Here is a 27,314-nt window from a genome sequence, read left to right as displayed (position 1 = left end):
ATAAGATGCGTGGTTGAGAAACTCACATGCAGTTGCAAAATAATTTGGTTGAGCATATGTGGATTCATGTCGGTAACCAATAAATGTATCGGCAACCTTTCCTTTTAAATGCATTTGAGACAATTTAATATTTAATTGGCTTGTAAATTATAAGATATTTATGTGGTTCTCGAACTAAGCAATATTTGTATTTTTATTGAACTTTTAAATGTATTTGAACAATTTAATGTTTATTTTTATTTTTATTTGAACATATGTAACAAAAAATATCAAAAATGTTAGCGTGCAGGTTCCAATCATCTTTCTTATTCTTTCTAGGATGAATAGGTGCATCAGTGCTGACTCCTTGAAGATCTTGTTCAATTCTCTTAGGATGACCCTCAGGATACAAAGGTTCCTGGGTCATTCTACCGCCTCTAGTAACGACTCTGACGGAATTGTCATTCAACTCGTTGAGCAAGTCATTATGAGCTTTAAGTACTTGTTCTACCTGAGTAGTAACCATAGATGCATGTTTACTCAAGAGCTTAAGATCATTGACGTTTCTGTCCATACAAGCACTTAAATGACTAAGCATACGAGCATTCTGTTCCAATTGTCTGCTAACATAATCATTGAAACTCTGTTGTTTGGCAACAAAGTTATCAAATTCATCCATGCATAAGCTAGCACGTTTATCAAAAGGAATATCACTCTCATCAAACCAACGTAGAGAATTTACTACTACTACCTGTATCGGGTTATCGAGATCATGGATCTCTTCGATAGGTGGTAGATTTTTGACATCTTCAGATTTAATGCCTTTCTCTCGCATAGATTTCTTGGCTTCTTGCATATCTTCAGGACTAAGGAATAGAATACCTCTTTTCTTCGGAGTTGGCTTAGGAGGTGGTTCGGGAATAATCCAAGCATTCTTATTGCACAAGATATTATTCAGTAGAATCTCAGCTTGTTCTACAGTTCGTTCCCTAAAAACACAACCAGCGCAACTATCTAGGTAGTCTCTAGAAGCATCGGTAAGTCCATTATAGAAGATATCAAGTATTTCATTCTTCTCAAGAGGGTGATCAGGCAAAGCATTCAATAGCTGGATGAGCCTCCCCCAAGCTTGTTGGAGACTCTCTTCTCCGGCTTGATAAAAGTTGTATATTTCCTGCAAGGCAGCTTGCTTCTTATGGGCAGGAAAATATTTCTCAGAGAAATAGTAGACCATATCCTGGGGGCTACGCACACATCCAGGAGCAAGAGAAGTGAACCAGGTCTTAGCATCATCCTTTAGCGAGTAACGAAACAACTTGAAGATATAGTAGTGGCGGATCTTTTCCTCACTAGTGAATAGGGTGGCTATATCGTGCAGTTTGGTAAGATGGGCTACAACCGTTTCAGACTCATAACCGTGAAAAGGATCAGATTCAACCAAAGTGATTAACTCAGGGTCGACAGAGAATTCATAATCCTTATCAGTCACAAAGATAGGCGAAGTAGCAAACTTCGGGTCGTATTTCATCCTAGCGTTCAGAGATTTTTCTTTCCACTTGCGCAGTAGTTTCTCAACATCATAGCTATCCTTACACGCAAGAAAATCCTCAGCTATCTCTCCTTCCATAACATAGCGCGTATCAGGCATAACAGGCAAAGCAGGCATAGATGCAGGTTCTACTTCAATAGTATCAGCAGTTTCAGAAGTATCATTACATCTAGCAGCAACTCTAGCAAGTTGTGCATCAAGGAATGCACCTAGTGGCAAAGCAGTATCAGACATAGTATCAAGCATAGCATCATCAGGCATAGTATCAAGCATAGCATCATCGGGAATAGTATCAAGCATGGCATCATCAGGCATAGTATCAAGCATAGCATCATGGGCAGCAGAAGTAGCATCATCAAGCACAGGCGACATATCAAGATTTCTAGCAGGAGGCGAAGTCGCAAACTTACTCAAAACTGAAGGTTAATCAAGTGCAGAGCTAGATGGCAATTCCTTACCTCTCCTCGTAGTGGAAGGCAACATTTTAGTTCTTGGATCTTTCGGATTCCTCATGGTGATCAGCAGACGTCAATCCCAAGTGACTCAGAGAATATAGCTGTGCTTCCCTGGCAACTGCGCCAGAAAAATGCCTTGATGACCCTCAAGTATAGGGGATCGCAACATTTTTCGAGGGTAGAGTATTCGACCCAAATTTGTTGATTCGCCAAAGGGGAAGCGGAAGAATATTCTCAAGTATTAGCAGTTGAGTTTGTGAGATTCAACCACACCTCAAAGATTAGTGTCTGCAAGCAAAGTATCAGTAGCAAAGTAGTATGATAGCAACGGTGTCAGAAAGAGAACTGTTGACGACAGACTATTCCTAACTGTTGTATCAATAGCGCCAACGTTGCACGTGGGCGAGGAACTATTCTTTCCCGACAACAGTGTCGGAAAAGATCTTGCAACAAGTAACAACAAAGTAGCAAGAGACAGCGGTAGCAGCAACAACAGAGTAACAGTAGTAGCAACAGAGTAACAGCAGTAGCAACTGTAGTAGCAGCAAAGTGGCCCAATCCCTTTTGTAGCAAGGGACAAGCCTAGACAAAGTAACGTAGCAAGAACCAATAGTAAAAGATTTGTAAGCAGTGGATCGGTGATGGATGAGTATGATGGATGTGATTCATCATGTAACAGCTATAACACGGAGAGATATGTAACTAGCCCCGTTCGTCAATCTAATGTAGGCATGTATTCCGTATGTAGTCATACGTGCTTAGGGAAAAGAACTTGCATGACATCTATTGTCCATCCCTCCCGTGGCAGCGGGGTCGTAATGGAAACTATGGGATATTATGGTTCTCCTTTTAATAAAGAACCGGACCAACGCATTAACACGCGGTGAATACATGAACTCGTCATACTATGGTCATCTCCGGAAGTGGTTCCGGCTATTGTCACTCCGGGGTTGCCGGGTCATAACACATAGTAGGTGACTACAACTTGCAAGATAGGATCTAAACACACATATATTGGCGACAACATAATAGGTTCAGATCTGAAATCATGGCACTCGGGCCCTAGTGACAAGCATTAAGCATAGCCAAGTAGCAGCAACATCAATCTAGAACATAGTGGATACTAGGGATCAATCCCCATCAAAAACTAACTCGATTAAATGATAGATCTCATCCAACTCATCACCGTCCAGCAAGCCTACGATGAGATTACTCACGAACGATGAAGAGCATCATGGAATTGTCAATGGAGGAAGTTTGATGATCACGATGGCGACGATTTCCCCTCTCCGGAGCCCGAAATGGACTCCAGATCTGCCCTCCAGATGAAGAACAGGATGTGGCGGCGCCTCCGTATCACAAAACGCGATGAAACCTTCTCTCTGATTTTTTTTTCCTGGCGAGACGGAAGATATAGAGCTGATTTTGGGGGTGGTGGTGTCACGTGGGCCCCACAAGCCCTCACGGCGTGGCCTAGGGGGGTGGCCGCAGCCTGTGGGCTTGTGGCCCACTGGCACGCCCCCTCCGGTGGATCTTTGCGCATGTATTTTTCTTTTATTCTTGAAAAAATCTCCATAAATTTTCAGGACATTCCGAGAACTTCTATTTCTGCACAAAAACAACACCATGTCAATTCTACTGAAAACAACGTTAGTCCGGGTTAGTTCCATTCAAATCATGCAAGTTAGAGTCCAAAACAAGGGCAAATGAGTTCGGAAAAGTAGATACGACAGAGACGTATCAGTGTCTTCCCCATTAAATACTTGGGAATCCCCTTGCACTATGATAGGCTAAGAAGAGAGGATATTCAACCACTTATTGATAAGATCATGAAAAGTATTGATGGCTGAAGGGTAAACTCCTTTCCTATAGAGGTAGACTTGTCCTTATAAAGGACTGCCTTTCTAGTATTCCCATCTATCTACTGTCCTTCTTCAAATTCCCTAAGTGTGTCATTGAGATGAAAATTCTCAGATGGCACACTGCCTATGGAATGATTTTGAAGGACACATACAACTTCATCTTGCAAGCTGGAGATTAGTCTGCATGAACAAATAATTTGGAGGTGTGGGGATTCCCAATCTCCAAGAAATCAACATTTGCCTTCTAGGTTCCTGGATTAAGAGGTACTATGAAGGGGAAGGGAAGCCTTGGAAAATGATCATTGATCATAAGTACATGGCTCGAAAACCTAACCTCTTCTCCCCTAGTACTGGCCAGAATACCTCTAGATCCTCGAAAGGTGTGAAATCCATCTTCCAAGCCTTAAAATTTGTATATAGATGGAAAGGTGGAACTGGAAATAAAATTAGCTTTTGGGAGGACACTTGGTTAGAAACTCCCCCGTAGCAGTCCAGTTCTGGCCCATTTACACCATTTGTAATGAGCCTACTAAGTTTATTAGTGAAGTATGGGATGGCCGTCAGCGAAATCTCACCTTTAGAAGGAATTTTGATGACACACTCATGGAACAGTGGTATCAACTAGTTGAAATAGCAGGTAGTATTGCTCTCAATGTTGATCATGACTCCCTAGTCTAGCAACTAGAAAGTAATGGAAAATACTCTTCTAGTTCATTGTATCATGTCTTTTAAATTTAGGGGTGTGCAACCAGTTTTCATTCCTAGTCTATGGAAGCTAAGGGTTGCCCCAAAAATTCATGTCTTTCTCTGGTTAGTTTCCCATAACAAATTAATGACTAGTCATAATCTTAGGAAAAGACATATTATCAAACATCTTGGCTGTGTTTTATGTGAGGAGCAGGAGTTCATCATACATTTTTTTAATGTGTGGTGGCCAAAATTGTGTGGTCCTTTATCAAAGAGCATTTTCACGTGGATGTAGGAGGAAATTTGAATCTATAGCTAGATTTTGGATTTTCAACAATAAAAATTCTACCCTAAACATTGTTACTTCTCCAATTGTCTGGGCGCTTTGGAAATTTAGAAATTCTATGATCATTGACAATACTCTTTGGACTTCCATTAAGCAGGTCTTGAGGCTAATCCTGAGAATGATAAAATCCTGGACTGTTTTGTCCCCGGAATAGAGTGGATTAAGGCTGGAGGCCTTCTCGGATCAGCTAGCCAGGTTCATTCAACGCCCTCTGTTGCTCACAAGTGGTTGAGCTCGTGCGTTGAAGAGGCTACAACTAAATACCCATGGAGCCAGCTCAAAATCTATGATGACGGTTGTTCAACACCCCCGTCAAAGAAGCGTGATGCTAGAGGGAAAATGATGATGCTCGGCCCGACATCAACACTGGGAACCTGTTGGTCTTGCAGGATACTACGGGGCCACCTAAACCTGGAAATGGTTATTAGAAAACCGGGTCTAACGGTTCGGTTATTACTTTGGGTTTGATTGGTTTAGGTTTGATTGGGCTGAGATTTTTTTAATTTGGTTTTGGTTTGGGTATGTGGAGAAAGCAGTTTGGGTATAGTTGGTTATGGGTTTAAATAGTTTTTTTTATAAACGGTTATAAACTATGGGTCCAAACCGGTTTCTAGGCATTGGATATGTGCAATAACCAAGGATGAACGGGAACAAATATCTTTGATTCGCATGCATGTTGTAATGCACTATATAATTATGTATTATGGGGAAATACCACATGAAAATTAGAAGTATTTTCTTGTGCTTTGGCTCAGCAATTTTATTTTAATACACTTGTTAGTGAGCTATTCAAACGTGGGCATTTTTTGGCCTTTTGGTGTGTGTTGACTTTATCTCAAGGATAACTTTGTTCTCAAACTGTTGTAGATGCACTTATGCCTTTTCTATCTCATTTGTTTCTTAACTTGTCAATTTGTGCAATTATATGTACATTAAAGCAAACCCATAGTTATGTATTGGTTTTAAACCCACGGTTATGTATTGGGTTTAAGTTGGTTTGGGTGGAAAAAATAATGGGTTTAGTTTTGGTTCAAATGGGTATGGTTTAAGTATGGTTTTGAGAGATAAATATATGGGTATGGTTCAAGTAAGAAACCATTCTCAGCTGTAGGGCCACCTCTGAAAACGGTGAAGGCAACACTTCCCGTGCATACTTGTGTCATGTAGTCTCTCTTTCTTCCTTGTCCTCGGCGCAGATGTAATAAAAATAGTTGAACCCTTGTTTTTCCTTGTCTTTCTGCGGAACTACCCCTCTAAGTGGGTTGATGTAATAATTTGTTGGTTTCATTGATGAAATGGAACCGGGAGAAGACCTCTCCGTTCTTCTAAAGAAATAGTTGAACTATGTCTATGTGTTAGTTAAAAATTCGGGAGTTTGTTGGGACTCGGCCAATTTTTAGTATATGACTTTCGAGTTTGATGTGGGAAGTTCTTTATTTTTCAAGTTCAATGGGAAAGGAGGAATATAACGTTTCCAAAAGAGAAAAATGTTCTCATAGCCTTGAGGGATATCGAAAAACAATCACGGGCACACGCGATTGCAAGTTAGCAGCGTGTAGGAACTGAGCATTGCTCGTTTGGTCCAGAGAATTGATGTACAATCCCACCACCTATAGCCAAGTGGTGGATGTGATTTTCGGTTCCTGTTTATACTATAGAGGGATCTTTACAAAAGGAACTATCATTAGCTCTTCTTTACCCACACAAAAAGATTAATCATTGGAGTTCCATACACACGTGCATGACACATTTGTTTTCACTTCGCAACAAATACACAATGTTTATAAAATTGGTAACCGGTAGAAGCTCGGTTGGCTCGGGAGTAGCGATTAATTGATGAATAGCTCTATTAACTGGTTTAACCGGCCGATCAATAACCGATAGATTAAATAGGAATCTGCCAACATATATTGAGTTTCTTATGTATTAAAACATACTCTCATGTTCCGAGCTATGTAACTGATACGTATCCAACGTATCTATAATTTTTTATTGTTTCATCCTATAATATTATCAATCTAGGATACTTTTTGGGTATTTATTTACTGATTAATATTATTTTTTAGCACTAACCTATTAACCAAATGCCAGTGTGAATTGTTGTTTTCTGCATGTTTTTGGCTTTTCAGGTTTACAATACCAAATGAAATCCAATTGCCCCAAAACTTTTTAATGATTTTTTCTGGACCAGTAGAAGACACTGAAGCTTCAGGAGGAGACTAGAGGCCACAAGAGGGAGGCACCACACATCAGGGCGTGCCTAGGGGGTGGTCGTGCCGTATTGTGTGGTGGGTCCCCGTGGCGCCTCCTAACGTCCCTCCCCATCCTATAAATTCCAATAAATCCCCAAAACCCTAAGGAGCCTCCCTAAACACTTTTTCTATTGCCGCAAGTCTTTGTTCCGTTGTGTGCTCATCTAGAGCCATTTTCTGGTGCCCCGCCGGGGGGGATCGATCACGAAGCCTCTACATCATCCTTGTTGCTCCCATGGTGATGTGTGAGTAGTTCATCACCGACCTACGGGTCCGTAGTTAGTACCTAGATGGCTATCTCTCTCTCAATCTCTCTCTATCTATCTACCTATCTATCTATCTCTTGATCTTGAATACAATGATCATTGTATATATCTCCGCTTTGATCTACCCAATGTAATTCTTTTGTGCAGTGTGTTTATTCGGATCCGATGAATTGTGAGTTTATGTTCAGATTATTCATGATTAAATATTTGAGTCTTCTCTGAATTCTATATTTGATTCTTATTTGCACAATTATCATAGCTTCGTAAATCTCTCCGACCTATTGATTTTGTTTCGCCAATTATATTAATCTTCTTCAGTATGAGGTGTGCGTTGTAGTGGGTTCAATCTGGCGGTGCTCTATATCCTAGTGATAGATAGGGACAAGAGACATCTTTATATTTTTGCCACTAAGGATAAAATGATGGGGTTAATTCATATTGATTGAGTTCTGCTTGTCTACATCATGTCATTGTTCTTCAAGCATTACTCTGTTTTACTTAATACTATAGATGCATGTTGGATAGCGGTCGATGGATGGAGTAATAGTAATAGGTGCAGGCAAGAGTCGACCTATTTTCTTATGGACGTGATGCCTATATATACATGCTCATTGCCGTAAATATCACATAACTATGCGCTTTTATATCAATTTCCCAACAATAATCTTTTTACCCAACGTATACTTATTTTATGAGAGATGCCACTAGGGAAAACTATGCCCCTGGGTCTATTCACTAATATATTTACAAATTCTACAATTACCTCGCTTCGTTAATTTAATTTTTATTTATTTTGCATTTATCAACTATCATCTAGACACTTCACTTGCTTGCAAATAACGAGTCCAAGGGGATTGACAACCCTCTTGCCTGCATTCGGTGCAAGTGTTTGTTTCTGTGTGTGTAGTCGCTGAAGAGGTGGTTGTGTGTTACTCCTATTGATTCGATAACCTTGGTTCTCACTGAGGGAAATACTTATCTATACTGCGATGACCGTTCCTCCTCATGGAAAACCCAACTCATATCACAAGTATTAGTAACATACCAAAATTTGTTACTATAGGCATATAAAAAGCATAGGAAAAAAGATAAAATTGTTAATCCTCACTACTTAATTAGGCCTAACTTAAAAAATTCAGGAGAAATGAAGATGCTACTTTACATAGACCTAAAGGTTGATCTCTTCGGTTGTTTGAAGGGGTTTTGAGGTTCTCAAACTATTAACACATATGGGTTGCTTCGAATAAGCTTTGTGCTAATAGTTAAGGAAAAAGCTCTATTCTTGCATAACCAAAATGGAAAATCAAAAAACCCATCGGTTGAATACATAGCATGCACACACTATTGTATGGACTTCCTGAGACGACACATGTATCGGAGACCATTCTATCAAACTGTGTGCGATGCATGAATCGTAAATGACAAGGTAATAGAATCATTGTCAACAAAATGAACGGTGTCCAATGGTGATCCATCAAGCACGATTCAGCTAAGAGTTGTGTGTGCGATATGTGGCATACATCTGATCCATATGAATTGTTTGCGATGAGATAAAAAACACAAACGATTACGTAGATCAAAATGTATGTGATAAACAACATACATATCACTCAGATGAACTGTTTGCAATGAGCTGAAATAACACAAACGATTACCCAAATCGATGTCTATGATAGATGGCATACAAGTCACTCGGATGAACTGTGTGCAATGAGTCAAAATAACACAAATAATTTGGTGTAACAAGATATGTATAATACCCGGCAAACAGGTCAATATTGTGTGGGAAGATCGATAATAACGCACATGATTCCTGAAAATAAGTTGTGTGTGCTATGGGCAATCACTTACTCGTAAACAATTGTCCATGATTGTTGAAATCATCACCGACGTGTTCCCTAGTATAGTCATATGCAATGTGATTTGCTCTGTCTATGCAATATCTATGCTTTGTTTATAAAACAACAAGTCCCGGGTGAATAGTAACGCGAAAAATATATTAAATGTTTTAAAAAAAATTCTGATTTTTTTAAATGATTTTATAAGTGTCGCAAACATGCATGAAAATTTGTGTGCGATAACCAGCAGCGGTGTTTCATCGGCAAAAAACAAATTTGGGGTGACATTTTAGGGTAACTTTTGGTGTTCAATTTGTTTTTTTTTTGCACAACCTAAAATGTTTTACCTTTTTGCCTTAAAATTTGGAGGTAGCATTTGGATGTGACTAAGTACACAAATAAATTTTGACTTGATTTTTTTTCATTTCAAACTTTTTTTTTTGGCCCTGGGAGCCGAATTGCGTTTCCGCAAGATATATACTTACAATAACATGATTGCATAACTAAATTAAACATCCAATTACATAACTGACTACATGTAACATTTTCCCACCTCAATAAACAATAATGGGCATAGTAAAGTAGGAAAAACAATCATCCAATCATCTACTTCTTCTAACGCTTGTCGCCGCTGCTCTGCTTGTGGCTCGATCCCTCGCCGTCTACAGGACGGAGACACTCCTCGTGTCAATGATTCACTTGTACATCTCATAACTTGTGTACGCGTCCTTGTCTGCGTATTTTGTGTAAATTTCATCAAGTCTCTGCATCCAGGGCCTGTGCTAGGCAGGCTTGTGCTTGTTGCAATCAAACTTCATGTTTCTACTTCAAGTTTTAAGTTGGTAGGTTTTAAGCTACACTAATGGAGTTACATAGAAAGAGTGAAAAAGAAGTCAAAGATAATGTAAGTGTGCAAAAGCAAAAGCAAACATGTGCATGAAAGAAGTAGGAAATAGAGAATGCAAATGGAGGGTGATTCAATGATGTTTTACCGATGTTCGAATAATTGGCACTATCCCACTCCTCGTTGATGGAGGTTCGGACCATCATGACAATGTTGCCCAAAAAGAGGTGACTAAGAGCATGGTCACCTATTCCATCATGACTTTGTACCATAAAAGGTCAAGGATTAACTTGTGGACGATTTTCCACGAAGAAGGCGATCGTCGGCCCTTGTACAAACTCCTTGATTCCTTCACTAAAACTTGAAAGCTCTAGAGTGATTTTTAACAATCTAGGAGGCACAAATACCATCCAAAAGAAACAAGCAAAACTGGTTGAATGAAATGCCCATAAGATCTCCAATGAACTATCTTAAGAACACATGGGATTTCTCTCTCTCTCTCTTAGTGATAGGCTTGAAAAAAAGATAGACGAACACAAGGGAAGGAGGTCAAGAAAGGCATATCTTGGCCTTGAAACTCACAATGCTCTCAAAGAACTTCCAAAACTGCTCGATAACCTCTCTTACTACGATGGGGTATGTGGGTGTAGAGAGAGAGAGAGAGAACATAATCCGAACCATTACACAGGAAAACAGTTAATTGGATTGAAAGTAGAAAAATTCTTGGCACTAACAAACATATTTACTAACTGAACTACCAGAAGGGACATTCATGGAAGTGTGTGATGCCTCAGTTGTATCAAGGTGTCCAGTAAGCCACTCAAAATTCTAAGCACTTGGTAGCACCCCTGGAATAAACATCTGAGGCATAAAACAAAAATGGTAGCTCTTTTCTGTGAAAGGCAAAAATAACTCAAAAATACTTTGCGAAAAAAAGTCTGTGAAATACTCGGGTCAACAAGTTTTTCTCAAAGAGAAACATGATAGAAGGCTTATTCCCCACTTGAATGTACTCATTGTATTTGCTTGAGAGTAGCAGTTGTATACTAATGTATGTCCTTAAGCAAACTGATAGGTGCTCGGAATTCCCGGGAAAAAGTTATGATCTGAGTTTCAAGAGCTAGAAGAGGCAGCCTCAGAGGAAATGGAGCTCGGTTTTGAACACATGAAAGAACATGGTTCACTTTGAAAGCTCACTCGTCCATCATAGGATCAGTAGAAGCGGGTACAAATGCTTGAAAGTAACTCGAAATATGAAAAATAGAGAAAATTGAGTGGCAGGAGTGGGAACTTGGGGATTTTGGTTGAGGGTTTTGAGTTCAATCCTACTAAATTTGATTGTGACTCTCTTGATGCTTGTCCTTAGACTCAATATGAATCTTGGATTCTCCTAAAGCATATACAATATATATTGTGGGGTTTCTACAAGGCAACAACTTGGTAACACAAAACTAGGGGTCAACGATGATATTTCCACTCACTAATGATGATTGTTTTCATGAAATAAACTTGATAAGACATTAATCTTTGTAATTGTATTATCATTAATCATTAAAACCCAATAACAATATAAGATGCACTCGTAGTATTTGTAATATTGATGCATATTTAGTTTGGCATCTGATGAACAGATCTGTACTAAAGTTACACCCTTGTTCCCCATGACTACCTCAGATATCATTTTATTTCATATTTTTTTTAGAATATGATGTTGCATAAGTTAGATGGTTTATTTTACTCACGAAGGCTTTATCTATGGCATCAGGAATCAATAAGGAGAAGATGTCTTAAGCTTTGTGCTAGCCTACGACATGATCTTACCTAACACCCTCTTTAAGAAGAAGAGAATCACATCTAGTGATTTTTAGTAGTGATCGACACTCTAGCCGGCTTTATTCCATCCTCTCGAGGAGATAAGACAGGTGTGCATGCATAGATTGTAAGGTGATACCTGGAGAGAGTGTTGTCCCTCAGCATAAGCATGTGGTTGTTGACTTCCGCTTTCAAATTCATGTCGAGCATGCCAAAGTTGCTAGAACGTAGTGGTGGGAGCTCAAGGGAGAGGTAGCTCAGGCATTCAAGGAGAGGGTTATTAATGAGGGCCCTTGGGAGGAGGGAGGTGATGGAGACAACATGTGGTTGAAGATGGTGACTTGCATTCTTAAGGTGGCCTCGGAGGAGTTTGGAATGTCTAGGGGAAGTAGAATCGAAGCTAAAATATGTGGTTGTGGAACGACGATGTCTAAAAGGCAATTAAGGAGAAGAAAGATTGTTTCTGATGCTATACATGGATAGGAGTGCATACAACATAGAGAAGTACAATATGTCAAAGAAGGCTTCTAAGCGAGGTGTGAATAAAGCAAGGGGTCGGGCGTATGAGGATCTCGCCAGCGGTTAGACACGAGGGAAGGAGAATCGGACATCTATAAGATGGACAAGGTCCAAGAGTGGAAGACAACGGATGTTGACCAAATAAAATTCATAACGAATGGAGCAGATAAACTGCTGGTAAAGAAACAGGAGATTAAGCATAGATGGCGAAAGTACTTTGACAAGTTGTGCAATGGGGAGAGTGAGAGATCTACCATTGAACCGGATGACTCCTTCGATGATACTAGCAGTCGTTTTGTGTGGTGAATCTAGGAGTCAGTGGTCAAGGAGGCTTTAAAAAGGATGAACGGAGGCAAGGTGATGGGCCCTAATTGTATCTCCATTGAGGTATGGAGAGGCCTCGGAAACATAGCGATAGTATGGCTAACCAAGTTGTTCAACCTCATATTTTGGGTAAACAAGATGCTAGAAGAATGGAGGCAGAGTATATTAGTACACATCATTAAGAACGGCGGGATGTTCAGAATTGTACTAGTTACCGTGGAATTAAAATGATAAGCCATACAATAAAGCTATGGGAGAGAGTAATTGAGCACCTCTTAAGAAGAATGACAAGCGACCAAAAATCAGTTTCGTTTCATGTATGGGATGTCGACCATGGAAACCATCTTCTTGGTACGACAACTTATGAAGAGATCCGGGAAGCAAAAGAAGGACCTGCATATGGTGTTCATTGACTTGGAGAAAGCCTATTATAAGATACTGCGGAATGTCATGTGGTGGGCCTTGGAGAAACACAAAATCCAAGCATAGTACATTACCCTCATCAAGGACATGTAAGATAGTGTTGTGACAAGTGTTCGAATAAGTGCTGGCGACACTCATGACTACCCGATTAAAATAGGACTGCGCCAGGGGGCCGGCTTTGTGTCCTTATCTTTTTTCCTTGGTGATGGATGAGGTCACAAGGGATATACAAGGATATATCCCATGGTGCATGCTATTTGCGGACGATGTGATGCTAGTCAATGATAGTCGGATGTGGGTCAATAGGAAATTAGTGTTATGGAGACAAATTTTGGAATCGAAAGGGTTTAGACTTAGTAGAACTAATTGGGTATATGAAGTGCGGTTTTGTACTATTAGGAATGAGGAGGAGGAGGTTAACCTGGATGGGTAGGTGATGCCTCAGAAGGACACTTTTCGATATTTGGGATCAATGTTGCAGAAGGATGAGGATATTGATGAAGATGTGAACCATCAAATTAAAGCCAGATGGATGAAGTGGCGCCAAGCTTCTCACATTCTCTATGACAAGAGTGCACCACAAAAGCTAAAAGGCAAGTTCTATAAGACTGAGGTTCGGCCCACACTGTTGTATGGCACTGACAGATGGTCGCCTAAAAGGCGACATGTGCAACACTTAAGTGTGGTGGAGATGCGCATGTTGAGATAGATGTCGGGCCACACAAGGAAGGATCGAATCCGGAATGATGGCATACGAGATAGAATTGGGGTAGCGCCCATTGATGAAAAGCTTGTCCAACATCGTTTGAGATGGTCTGGCCATATTCAGCGCGGGCGTCGAGAAGCTCCAGTGCATAGCGGATGGCTAAACATGCTGATAATGTGAGAAGAGGTTGTGGTAGGCCGAATATGACATGGGAGGAGTCTATAAAGAGAGATATAAAGGAATGGAGTATCACCAGAGAGCTAGCCATGGACATGGGTGCATGGAAGCTTTCTATCCATGTGCTAGAACCATGAGTTGGTCGCCAGATGTTATGGGTTTCATCTTTGGCCTACCCCAACTTGTTTGGGACTAAAGGCTTTGTTGTTGTTATAGGAATGAAGGATTCAATATGGACAAGAGGGGCATGTCGATCATCATGACAAGCGATGAGATGGGCAAAATATACAAAATTACACTTTATAATTTCATTCATAACCATTTATATGTGCTTGCCACCACGGATTTTTTGCTAGACTGATGTATTTTCAGAGTGAAAGACTATGTGCCGTTTTTTTCATTTTTACAAACGTTGGTAAAAATAGCTTTGATGAGATACGCACAAAGCTAAAAGGGGGTCTATCTAAAAGGCAATACAATTCTAGGGTTTCTGTGCCTCCTGCCGGTGCCGCCGCTAGCCTGCCTCGTCTCCGATGGCCTTATGGCCTTGGTCGAGATGGGTTCCTCCCTTGCGAGTGAGATGGCTCTGTTTTTAGATTCGTCTTCGAGTTTTGTTAGGCTTTGTGTCCTGCTCAAGAAGGAGGTGTGTCTCTCGAGGTTTTGTCCTTGGTGAGTTTATTCGGATCTATTCGTCGTTCGTGTACATTTGAGTGCCTTGAAGTTGGTTCCTTTCTGAAAGGACGTGGATGTTGCATAGAGGGGTGGGAGTGAATAGGTGCTTTAAAATAATTAATGTTTAGGCTTGAACAAATTGCGGAATAAAACTAATGTTTAATTAGTGAAGCACAAAACCTAAAATAACTAGGCTCACCTATGTGCACCAACAACTTATGCTAAGCAAGATAAGCAACTAAGTGATAGCCAGATATATAACAAGAAACAATATGGCTATCACAAAGTAAAGTGCATAAGTAAAGGGGTCGGATAAGAGATAATCAAGGCATGCGGAGAGGACGATGTATCCCGAAGTTCACATCTTGCGGATGCTAACCTCCGTTTGGAGCGGTGTGGAGGAACAATGCTCCCCAAGAAGCCACTAAGGCCACTGAATCTCCTCACGCCCTCGCATAATGCAAGATGTCGTGATTCCACTAAGGGACCCTTGAGGGTGGTCATCGAACCCGTACAAACAAGGTTGGGGCAATCTCCACAACTTAATTGGAGGCTCCCAACAACACCAGGAAGCTTCACCACAATGCATTGTGGCTCTGAGATGACTTCAAATGCTCGAGGCAATCTCCACAACCTAATTGGAGACCCCAACGCTTTCCCGGAGCTTTACACCACAATGATTGAGCTCTGAGGGACCACCATGATTCTAGGATGACAAAGCGCCCAAGAAGAACAAGCTCTAGGGTACCAAGCACCCAAGAGTAATAAGCTTATCAACTTTTCACTTCCACGTATCACCATGGAAAACTCAAACCGATGCAAATAATGCAATGGCAAGAACGCACGAAGTGGTCAAGTCCCTCACACTCAAATCCCTCCACAACAACAAAAGGTATGGAGTAATATGAGAGGAAGAACAAAGAGTTCACAAAGAACTCCAAGACCAAGATCCAAGGGGTTCCCCGCACACAGAGGAGAAAGTGATTCGTGGAAATGTGGATCTAGATCTCCTCTCTATTTTTCCTCAAGAACTAGCAAGAATCATAGAAGGGACTAAGAGTTAGCAAGCTCGAAGAAGGTCAACAATGGGGGAAGAACACAAGATCATTCTAAGAACATGCAGTTATGAAAATGCAAATGATATAGAGATGTGAAACCTCTATGAATGAAGGACCGACAATCACTCCAACATCGAAAACATCTTAGAAGATGCATATGGACTCCGTTTTCGATGAACTCGAGCTTGTCATGAAGATGAACATAAGCTCAAGAACCCACATAGAGAAAAACCAACCAAGAACCAAGAAAGATGATGACGCCAAGAAAGCAATGGTTTGAGCTCTCAGCGAACGATAAGATCAAGCTATTCACTTGAGAGACCCCCCTTGATAGTACGATAATCTGTCCTATAATCCGGTCTCCCAACTAACACACTAAGATCGATAAAACGGAAAACCTATCAAGGAAAATCCTTTGCCTTGCGCATAGTCCACTTGAGCTAAAAGATGATGATGTTGTCCTTCTCAAGATGGACCAACTTTCTTGATTGCATTGGCTCGATGAAGACTAGTTGACTGCTCCCCCATATTTCACTATGGGTGAGCCAATCTTCGGCACATCTTCACAAGTCCATTGTCGCCACAATGGACGGCAAGTTTCAAGCATGATCTCTTTGTGATGCTCCACTTGAACTTGCACACATCAATCTTGATGATGGTCACCACTTGATGTCATCCTCCATGGGTCATATGAGATCTTCCTCTTGACGCAATCCCATGGAAACATACCTAACCTCACAAAGAGCTCTCACGTAGACCATGGGTTAGTACACAAAGCGTAATGGATAATGCTTACCATACCATGAGGTCACTTGATCCCTCTTGGTACATCTTGTACGCTTTGTGTGTTGATCAAATTAATTCACTCTTTGACTTAGTCTTGATCAACCTTGTGTCTTTATGACCAATCTTTGAATAAAACCTTGAATACCATCTTGGTCATCATATAAACTCCTTGAAACTAACATATGGGATTCAAGAAGTGCCTATGAATAAATCCTTCAAATATAACTCAAGGCAACAATTAGTGTATAGGGATTTTCATCAATTATCAAAACCACGTATGGAGAAATATGCTCTAACACTTTCGATCTGTGTTACTCTTCGTCGGCAGCGGTTGTTGTTCTGGTGCGTGGTTTTATGCGGGCTTAGCACGACAAATTTCCGACTCTCTATTATAACAAGTTTTGCCCGATTCTGATGAGGAAAGGATGATGACAGTTGCGCGCCTTCGGCTCGCTTGAGTGCTTATAGTCGTCGCTAGCTGGTTTACGGATCTAGGTGTAAGTTTTATAATTTTTGTTATTCGTTGTTCTCTCATAATTAAAGATGAATATATCATATGTTTTTTTGCCAAAAAAATTAATAATTCAAAATGGAAACCTTAATAAACAGAACACCAGTGCTTGCTATGGTATGTTTTTTCAATTGAACACCCGACGGTCCTTCCGCATGAAAACGCAATAATGTGTGAAGTAGAGTATTTTAGAATGTGTGACAGCTGGAGCAACTTATCTAATGATAAAAAATGGGATGTTGAGCTAATCAATTTCTTCTAAACTAAGAAACACTATAAAGTGAGCTTATTTTAATGCTAATAACGAATATCGACAACTAATCAACTTATTATGTTATGCACACGTCATTTTCGCCAAATGACCTTGTGTCCCGTAAGACTAGTACATTTTTTACCTTGAGAAAGCCACAAAATTAGATGCTCAATACGAGACAAAATTATAACATCATATTTAATATAATTGATAATGCTCCTTAACACCAATAAATTTGCTCGGGCGTTGCGGTTGAGATGGCTGTGGTATGAGTGGAAGACACCAAATGGGCTTTGGGTGGGACTGGGCAACCCATGCACCGAGGAGGATATCGATTTCTTCTATGCCTCAACCACCATCGTCGTCGGTAATGGGGCTAGAACGCCCTTCTGGGACTCTTCGTGGCTACTGGGTCGCAAGCCCAAAGATATTGCACCACTAATCCATGAAGCCTTAATGAGAAAGAATTGGAAAATGAGGGACGCACTCAATGGAAATGTGTGGATGATGAGGATTAGTCGCGCCACCGTCATCACAGGTGACCATATCCAAGAGCTCTTCACCCTTTGGATGTTGGTTGATGACTTTCAGCTTGATCGAAATGTCGATGATGACATTGTTTGGACACACACCGTTGATGGGAATTACTCGACAGCTTCTGCTTACAAGGCACAATTCTTTGGGCTGACTCTCTCATTCATGGATACCATGGTTTGGAAAGCTTGGGCACCACCAAAGGTCAAACTCTTTGCATGGTTGGCATTGCAAAACTGGATTTGGAACGCTGACCGTTTGGAGAAACATGGATGGCCGAACTGTGGACACTGTCCACTTTGCAAGCGGGAGCAAGAGACGAGCATTCACATTTTTGCCAAGTGCCGCTTCACTATTCGGCTTTGGCGGTTGGCCATTCAAAGGTTTGGGCTAGCGCACATAGACACTAGTGACTGGCACCTCGAAGAATCTGTCCTCCAATGATGGGATAAAAGAACTAACAAGACAAATCCCCATGGGAAGGCTATATCCTCCCTAACCATGTTCGTCTCCTCGATAATCTGGAATAAGAGAAACACACGGGTGTTCCGACACAAGAGCATGCCACCGCCAGTCCTTCCCAAAAACGTCGTCGACGAGGCTAATCATTGGATGACGGCGGGTGCTAAGAAATTAGGCCTTATAGTCGGTCGCGAGTGATTGTCATGCCGCAATTGTTGTGACAGTTGTAATACTCTATTCTTCTTTTATTTAATGGATGATGCAAATCTTTTGCCTCCGTTTCGAAGAAGAAAAAAATGCTCAATACCAACAAGATGCATCTTCTTTTCTGCAAGTTCATCTCTTAAGAAGTTCTTGGTTAATCCTGCTTTGGCTGGAAGCCGATCCGGGAATGGCTTGGGTGTTAAACCTACTGCGTGGTTGCTATCAGTAATTCACTACTCCTACTACAGGTTGATTAAGCTGAACACTCTAGACCATAGTAGCGCATACACAAATTTATATACTCGTATTATACAAGCGGATATCCCCCTGTCAGATACCATTAGTGCGTTCACCACAAGACCGTATGAGCGCATACACAAAAAATGTTCAGCTATTTTCTAGTAAACATTTTTTGAAATAGCCGGTTGGGAGAATTATTTGATTCTTAAATTTCAGGAGCGAGTCCTTCGGTCTGCAAATTTGATTCATATTTGCACCAAACCGGAGGCTAGGGAATTACGATTTCACCTCTGATATCTCTTATTTTCCACTTCACGGTACATCTCTTTCACCCCCCTTGAAACCTAGATGACAAGCATATATCGCTAATAGCAGCATCCAAACTACTCTCTCTGTAAACTAATAAAAATGTTTAGATTACTAAAGTAATATTCTAAATGCTCTTATATTAATTTACGGAAGGAGTACGGCATAATAGTGTACCACTATGCTTCACTTGCCAGTCGACCGTCCAACACACTTGTCCCTACATAGAGTATATCAAACACTTCTCTGAGCAATCAAGGACGAAAATTGTCACTGGTCTCTTTCTTGGAATGACTTTCGTAACAAATCTCCTTGGATGAACTAGTCACAACAACGACGCGAACCTTTAAAGAGTTCCATGATGAGCTAATAACCAGGGCTAGGACCCCCTCACTCGATAAGCTCGACACACTGAATCTGCAAATGCCAGCAGATCTTTATGGAAGATCTTTTCTGCTTCTCTCTCTACACTGCTTGTCACTGACCAAGCCAGACATGTCTTTCGTTTGGACCAAGTTAATGTGTGGAAACTTGATCCTACCAGCCAATCACTGGATGCTGTGCTTCCAGGAACAGCAGCGCCGGGTCCATGGTGAGCTGGGCGTTTGGCACAGTGCCAGGCATGCCAATTATTCTCCCACCATTTTGTTGGCTGATTGGTGGTTTGTTCCATTTGTTAGCTTTCTGTCTCTATAGCCTTCCGCGCTGCTTCCCTCCACCCTCTCCCCCCCTGTGTGTCCTCCCTGCCTGCATATTAATAGGCCGGGGTATCTTGCTGCTGATAAAACGCAGTAGCTCATCTTGCAGTGTCAAACTGCGCAAGGCAACTCTACTGTCAAGCTAGACAAGGGCTAGAGCTTGTGAGTAATATTGTCCAAGCAAGATGGCTAAGGTTCGTTGCTAATCAAGCAAAACTTTTAGTGTTTATTGCTCAGTCTTGTGCGACGATCTGAACGTGTTTTGCTCTTTTGCTGCAGCAAAAGATTGTTCTCAAGTTGCCGTTGGATGGCGAGAGGAACAGGAGGAAGGCCTTCAAGGCCGCTGTTGGCATGGCAGGTAGGAAGAAGCCACTCATCTTGACCAGCAACTGTTTAATTATCGTCTTCTCTTGGTTGGTTCTCACAGAGAAGTGATATGAATTCTATAGGCGTGACATCTGCGACGTTGGAGGGGGACAAGATCATCATCCTCGGCGACGGCGTCGACCCGATTGCACTGACGACGATGCTCCGGCGTAGCCTAGGCAAAGCTGACCTCCTCAGCATCTCATCAGGTGATGACAAGAAGAAAGATGGCGGTTACGGCTACGGCTACGGCGGAGAAAAGAAGAAGGACGGCTATGGCTACGGTGGTCTCGACGGCGGCGGCGGCGGCAAGGACTCCAAGGGTAACGGCGGTTACCATCAGAATGCGGTGGCGCCGATTCCCTACCCCGCGTACCACCAGTACAACGCCATGCCGTCCTACCCTGCTTACGCATACGCTCCATATCAGCAACAGGAACAGGATCCCGGTTGCAGCATAATGTAAGGTGCCGGGACGACAAGAGCTGGGGGATTTCAAAAAGGGTTCAGGACGAGCTTAGAAATCCTGAACTGATCAAGCGAACTACGATGAAGCAAGAGATGGGCTGGCTGCTTGAGCTGCACGTATATGTACATAGCTTGTGGAATCATCTGGAATAGTTGTATGTAAATTCAGGTTTCAGTTCAGATTGTACTAGTGTTGTGGTTTGAGCAAGATTTGAAAGGGTGGACAGAATAAAAGTACATAGAACACTAGCCGTAACAAAAAGTACATTCAAGTCCCAAGACCATGTAGCGACAACTACAATCACTGCATTGAGTTGAACGCGCATCATCATTATTGCCCCTGCATCATTGGAGCCGGCAAAATTTATTATAACTAGATAATGCCCCGCGCGTTGCTGCGGGAACCTTGCTAAAATATAAGTAAATAATTGCTATGAAAACATCTGAAACTAATAAAAAAGCAAATATAAGTTTAAAGGCAATTAAAAATACAAAACATATAAAAGATAAATTGCAGTTAAAAAAAGTAATTTCTAACAAATGGTGAAAGATGAGTGAAATTTAATGCAAAAAATAACTTATGACTAACATGCACAAACTGATGGTTGTGTACATGACATGGTTACATGCTAGGAAATGAAAATAGGCAATGGATTGCAGCTATTTAGAAATATAAGATTAATTATGATGTGTTGGCAAATAATTTTGACAGACATGCATAATTGGTTGTTGTGAAAGGGTTATATGCATGAAAAAATAGTTAGTGGGGCAATAGATTAATGACATGGCGAGCATGCATGATGTGTTGATGTGAAAGCCTTGCATGCTTAGAAAAAATAGTTGTGGATTGCAACTATTTAAGAACAGAAGATTTGTTGGTGTGAAAGGGTTATATGCATGACAAAAATAGTTAGTGGGGCAGTAGATTAATGACATGGCAAACATGCATGGTGTGTTGATGTGGAAGCCTTGCATGCTTAGAAGAAATAATTATGGGTGGCAACTATTTAAAAATAGAAGATAGGGGAAACAATTTCCCTCAGCCAGTTGATCATTACTTTACATCCATCACCTTCCACGCTAGGCACGTGTCCCACATGTCATAGGGTCTACACGCATCAGATCGGCTGAGCACTGCGATACGGTGAGCTTTCGCAACAAGACATTTGTTCAAAAAAAACTGCAACCAGGTTTATGTTACAAAAAAAAAATTAAAACTTTTTGACACATGGCCTTTGTTGTAAAAAATATGCAACATGACCTTAGTCGCAAACATTTCTGCAACAAGATCTTTGTTGCAATGCAGAAGGAGTTGTGTTGCAATAATGAGCGCTACTTGGCCTTTCGATGTGCCAGATCGGTCCACTCGCGACCCGATCGATCTTTTAAAAGGATCAGCCAACGGACGCGTAACATGTCTGTTTTCTTTCTCGACCCAACCATTATGTTCTACAGGTGTTTCTGTAATACGATCTTTGTTAAAGAAAATCTTCTACAACAAACTTCGTTGCAAACAAAAATATACAAGTGTTTCTGTAACACGATTTGTGTCATAGAAAATATTTTATAACAAACTCTATTATAGAAAAAAATATACAAGTGTTTTCGCAACATGACCTGTATTGCAGAAAATATTCTATAAGAAACTTTGTTGCAAAAAAATTACACATAGTATTTGTGCAATACTATGTGTTTGCAAAAAATATTCTATAACAAAACCCATTGCGGAAAAAATTATACAAGTGTTTTCGCAACACTGTCTTTGTTGTACAAAATATTCTAAACTCTGTTGCAAAAAAAATTATATAGATGTTTTCGCAACATGATCTTTGTTGCAGGAAATATTCTATAACAAATTATGTTGAAAAAAAAAATCTATAAAACGTTTTTACAACATGATCTTTGTTATAAAAATTTCTACAACATAATCTATGTTGCAAAAGTTAATATGCCTATCAAGGACCCGACCGATCTTCTAAAAAGATCGGCCGACGGACGCGTAGCAGCGCCTTTATAGGAAACAAGCAAAAAGTCAACATGCTAAGACCCATAGGACTAGTGTATCAAAAGAACTATTGTTGCTGCTAAAAAAAAGTGTAGATTAAAAGTATTTAGCCTGTAGACACATGAACGAAGACCGAATATCCAAGTAGATCCACTCTAGACCTGCATCGACCGACTTCACACACCTTCACACGCCTTCCAACAATATTAAACACATCACGGGGGTGGGGGCTAAGCGAGGAGAAACTTGATCCATCTCCGGAAAGCCTCCACGGCCTCATCTTTTTAAACAAGACGCAAAACCTAAACAAACTTTAAAAACACCTAAAAACGAAGGAGAAATCCTTCCACCAGAAGGGCCAAAGTCCACCTTGCCTCACTGGCCCTAGGACCACTGTAGACAAGGCAGATTCACAGGAGCGCCAATAGAAAGTAGATGAATCTAAGCTTTCTATTTTCTAGGAAGGGAAGGGTGCAGCTGCGTTAAGCGACCTGTTAGAGCACATTGGAATTATATCTAAGAAATGATGAACCTAATGAAACTTTAAAGCAACAATATTCTCATATTTGGTTTCTTGTTCTAAAGCCCCTAAAACAAAAACAAAATATATGTAATTTACATGCTTTATCAATTTGTGTCGGTTGATTCGGAAAGATGAGAATTCACAAAGGTAAGGGAAAAGCGATGCGGCCTCGGACAAGAATGACATGAAGCCAGCTATGAGCAGCATGACATCCCATGTGAAGGGGGGCCCAAAGGTTAACTGTTTCATGGGAAGAAAGGTTGGTGCACATAAGGGTTGTTTGGTTCAGAACTCTGTTTGCCACGTCTATTGCAAAAGTTTACGAGCCAAACCTTGCTAAAGCCACGCCATAAATAAATCTGGCAACCAAATAGCCCCATGGTCTTTTTGCTAGGGATGGGGTGGGGTGGGGTAGGGTTGTGGCCCCAAACAAAAAATATCTTTCCTTTTTTTAGAAAAAAAGGCGGGCCGGGTCGGGCCTGCTAGGCTATGCTTCACACGAAGGGCGTGTCTCTCCATGCGTACACGCACATTCGGGAACATCCACGTGGGAGTTGCGTCAAATAGGACATGAGCATGCAGTGAATCCAGATTCGACCGGTCCATGTTGTAGCGATCGCGTCCGTGTTGTAGCGTCCATACTGGGCCAGCCCATCTTCGGCTCATCCCCAACTGGGCCGGCCCTTCTTATTTTTTTGTTTCAAAAAAAATTGTTTTTTTAATTTTTTCAAATTCTGGAACATGTTTTCAAATCCTGGTACATTTTTTCAAATTACGGAACTTTTTTTCAAATTGCGGAACAACTTTTCAAATTTCTGAACATTCTTTTGAAAATTCCAAAACATTTTGATAAAAATTCCAGAATATGTTTTGAAATTATGGATCATTTTTTCGAATCACGAAATATTTTTCAAATTCAGAAACATATTTATAAATTATGGAACATATTTTCAAATTCCAAAACATTTTTGAAAATTGCAGAACATTTTTTTTAAATTCCAGAACATTTCTGTAAATTCCAGGACATTTTTTAAATTCCAGGACATTTTCTAAATTCCAGAACATTTTCAAAAATTCCAGAACATTTTTTAAATTTCGAAACATTTTTTAAATAGAAACATAAAAAAAGAAAGAGAAAAAACAAATAAAAAACCAGTTCAGGGAATCTTCTAAAAAAATTCCAAAACCAAAAAAAACAGCTGGGAAAAGGAATGTTCCCAAAACCGGCTCAGCTTATGGAAGTGCGGGCCGGTCCATGCGCGTCCTTTGCGTCTGTCCCCCCGTGCGAAGCCTGGGCAATTCGTCGCAGCGAGCGACGAATAGGATTTTCCCATCCACGTTGATTGATTCCATAGCCTAGACCTTTTCTTCCATCTCCAGAAGAGCAAAATCAAAGAAAGAGAGAAAGCTATTGGCCTCTCGAATTTCCGGACGCCGGGAAGAGAAGAAACCCAACCCGACCTCTGATTCCCCAATCGCCATCCCTCCACCGCCGCCACCCATGGCGTCCGCGGCCGCCACCTCGACCCCGCTCCGGCTCCTCTCCTCCTCGCCCCTCTCCAAGCCGCTCCTACCCAGGCCCCACCTGCTCGCCCTCTCCTGCCCCATCTCCTTCCAGCGCCTCACCGCCAGGTCCGCCGCCTCCCCGACCCCCTCCACGTCCTCCTCCTCCGCCTCCGCCCCCGCCCCCGCCCCCGTCGACCCGGCGCAGCTCCCCCCGGCGCTCAGGGACATCATCGCGCTCTTCCAGTCCGTGCCCGACGAGCGCACCCGCTACAAGCAGCTCCTCGCCTACGCCGCCCGCCTGCCGCCCATGGAACCGGCGCTCAAGACCGACGCCAACCGCGTCCGCGGGTGCGTCTCCCAGGTCTGGGTCCACGCCGCGCCGGAGGCCGAGGCGCCCGGCTGCGTCAGCTTCCAGGCCGACTCCGACGCGCAGCTCACCAAGGGCCTCGCCGCGCTGCTCGTGCTCGGCCTCTCCGGCGCGCCCGCCAGGGACGTCGCCATGGTGCCCGTGGAGTTCATCGAGATGCTCGGGATCAGACAGAGCCTCTCGCCGTCCAGGAACAGCGGCCTGCTCAACATGATCAACCTCATGAAGCTCAAGGCGCTGGAAATCGCTGCCGGCCAGGAGGTGACTGCCAGCCCAGAAATCCGCCAGGAGCGTGCTGAAGCGCCTACCGTGGAGAAGGGAGAGCCTCAGTTTGAAGCTTTTGGTGGGCAGGTACATGAGAGTTCGGAGCCGGAGAGGCCTCAGGAGGAAGAATTTGAGGACGAACCGGCTGCTGTTGTGGAAGGAAATGGCAGCCTTGGAGGTGGGAGGAAGGAGAGGATAAGGGATAACTTGGAGAGAGGACTTTCACCGGTGGAGCTCAAGATTGAGGACATTTCGCATCAGCACAAGGGGCACGCTGGGGTAGCAGGTAGCGATGGAGAGACGCATTTCAATGTGCAGGTGGTGTCCAAGGAGTTTGAGGGGAAGAGCATGCTCAAGAGACACAGGGCTGTGTATGATCTCCTGCAGGATGAGCTCAAGAGTGGGCTGCATGCGCTATCCATCGATGCAAAGACGCCATCTGAAGTCTAGGTATTGCATACAGCATGACGCTGCAGACAAGGTTCATTTTTGTCACATTGTAGATTTCTCTAGGATAGTACTTCTCACTTGCTGAGAACTCTTCTTTTTTCACAATTCTCAATGACTTAAAGATATGTCACATATGATGTTTGTTGTGCCAGCAGCGGATGATGGTATTCTGGGTACTTAACATAATTTTCTTCAGTGATAAATTTTTCATGATGCTGATAATAGTGAGTGCAATGGTTTTGTTCACCGTTCTATTGCATAACATATACATTGCATGATTCCAGTTCTTTGAGGTATGTTGAGTGGTATTATGTGAATCCTAAGCATCAACTAATCCCATAGTTATAAAAGTTGCGCCTAAGTTGGCGCTTAAGTGCCCCTAGGCTCTAAAACGCCTAGTGTGTAAGTGCGCTTAATCTACGCATAATTGCGCATAAGCGTGTGCTTGTCAGAAAAGTGGTATTATGTCGGGTTCAGCTTATCCTACTTAACGCTGTAGCCTAAAAATCAGATGTATAGGTATCCAAGCTGTAACAGATTAATCAACTTAGATACAATTTATGCCGGAGATAGTGAAATCTAAACTTATCTTCTATAGAATTTGTTTATCCTCCTTGGTATAATTTATATAAGTTCATAACACCATAGACACGGCTGCCTCCAACAACTGCCTCATGCAAATTTGTTCCAGACACAGATTATGTTTCTTTATTTAGACTATGCAGAAATTATTACTTAATTATAATTAATATAAGAACTCAGAACCACCTATTCAGACATAAAGAAGTTCCAGTAACTGGTTGGTTGCTGGTTCAGGATGAATGTAGTTTTTAAAGAACTGTGTACTCTGTCTTTCTCCCCATGTCCTCTGCTACAACTATCCTGGGATCAACTCATTTCATCGGAAATCCTGTATCCACCTCTGTGTATAGAACCAAAATTAGCTCAGTGCGTGAATGGATTTGCCCCTGTCTAGCACAATTGTAGTTCTACTGAAATTATATAATTGGGTTATATGTTACTCCCTCCGTCCCAAAATAAGTGCCTCAACCTTAGTACAACTTTGTACTAGAGCTAGTACAAAGTTAAGACAGTTATTTTGGAACGGAAGTAGTATTTCTTATACTCCTTCCGTTCCACAGTGTGGTGTATATTACTTTTTCTAAAGTCAAACATGTTTATATTTGACCAAGTTTATACATGGTTTATTCATTATCGACGTGGGAGCAGCTAGGTACCTAAATTATTTTGAGTATCTTTCCAAATTACAGATATTCTCCATATAGTTCTGGGCTTCTGGCATCCTTATTGAAGCACTAATATGACTGGTGTTGTGTTTGGCCTTCTGTAAACTAATGTAAGATGTTTTTGTAGTTCAAATTGAATAAACTAATGTTTGCAAGAAAGTCATGAGTAGACTGAGAAGCGACGGAATAAACTTAGCGTTCCCTATGGGAGAACTTAATGGTTCATTTGTACAAATCTGCGCTTCACAGTTATACCCTTTCACTCTCTACCTAATTTTCAGGGTGGTATAGATACATTTCCTGCGGCAGTTGTGTTCCCTTCTACATAGGTTAGAACTGTCCAGTAGTATTGCTC

At 41.6% G+C, this 27,314-nt stretch overlaps 2 protein-coding genes across 2 annotated transcripts; both read left to right on the top strand.

Annotated features, from left to right (window-relative positions):
• The first annotated feature begins 19,759 nt into the window (after nucleotides 1–19,759).
• LOC123395684 lies at nucleotides 19,760–20,870 on the top strand. The gene is made up of 3 exons (XM_045090717.1): nucleotides 19,760–19,957; nucleotides 20,043–20,121; nucleotides 20,213–20,870. The coding sequence occupies exons 1-3, from the start codon at nucleotides 19,949–19,951 to the stop codon at nucleotides 20,593–20,595; spliced, it is 471 nt and encodes a 156-aa protein (XP_044946652.1). The 5' UTR covers nucleotides 19,760–19,948; the 3' UTR covers nucleotides 20,596–20,870.
• A 3,630-nt stretch (nucleotides 20,871–24,500) lies between these two features.
• LOC123395269 (sufE-like protein 1, chloroplastic/mitochondrial) lies at nucleotides 24,501–25,934 on the top strand. Its single transcript, XM_045090233.1, has one exon. The coding sequence runs from the start codon at nucleotides 24,627–24,629 to the stop codon at nucleotides 25,710–25,712; it is 1,086 nt and encodes a 361-aa protein (XP_044946168.1). The 5' UTR covers nucleotides 24,501–24,626; the 3' UTR covers nucleotides 25,713–25,934.
• The last annotated feature ends 1,380 nt before the right edge of the window (nucleotides 25,935–27,314 follow it).

The sequence above is a fragment of the Hordeum vulgare genome, chromosome 5H (assembly GCF_904849725.1).
Source record: "Hordeum vulgare subsp. vulgare chromosome 5H, MorexV3_pseudomolecules_assembly, whole genome shotgun sequence".
NCBI classification, from domain to species: domain Eukaryota; kingdom Viridiplantae; phylum Streptophyta; class Magnoliopsida; order Poales; family Poaceae; genus Hordeum; species Hordeum vulgare.
Note: the sequence above shows the minus strand (reverse complement) of the source record. Positions and strands in the feature narration are given on the sequence as shown.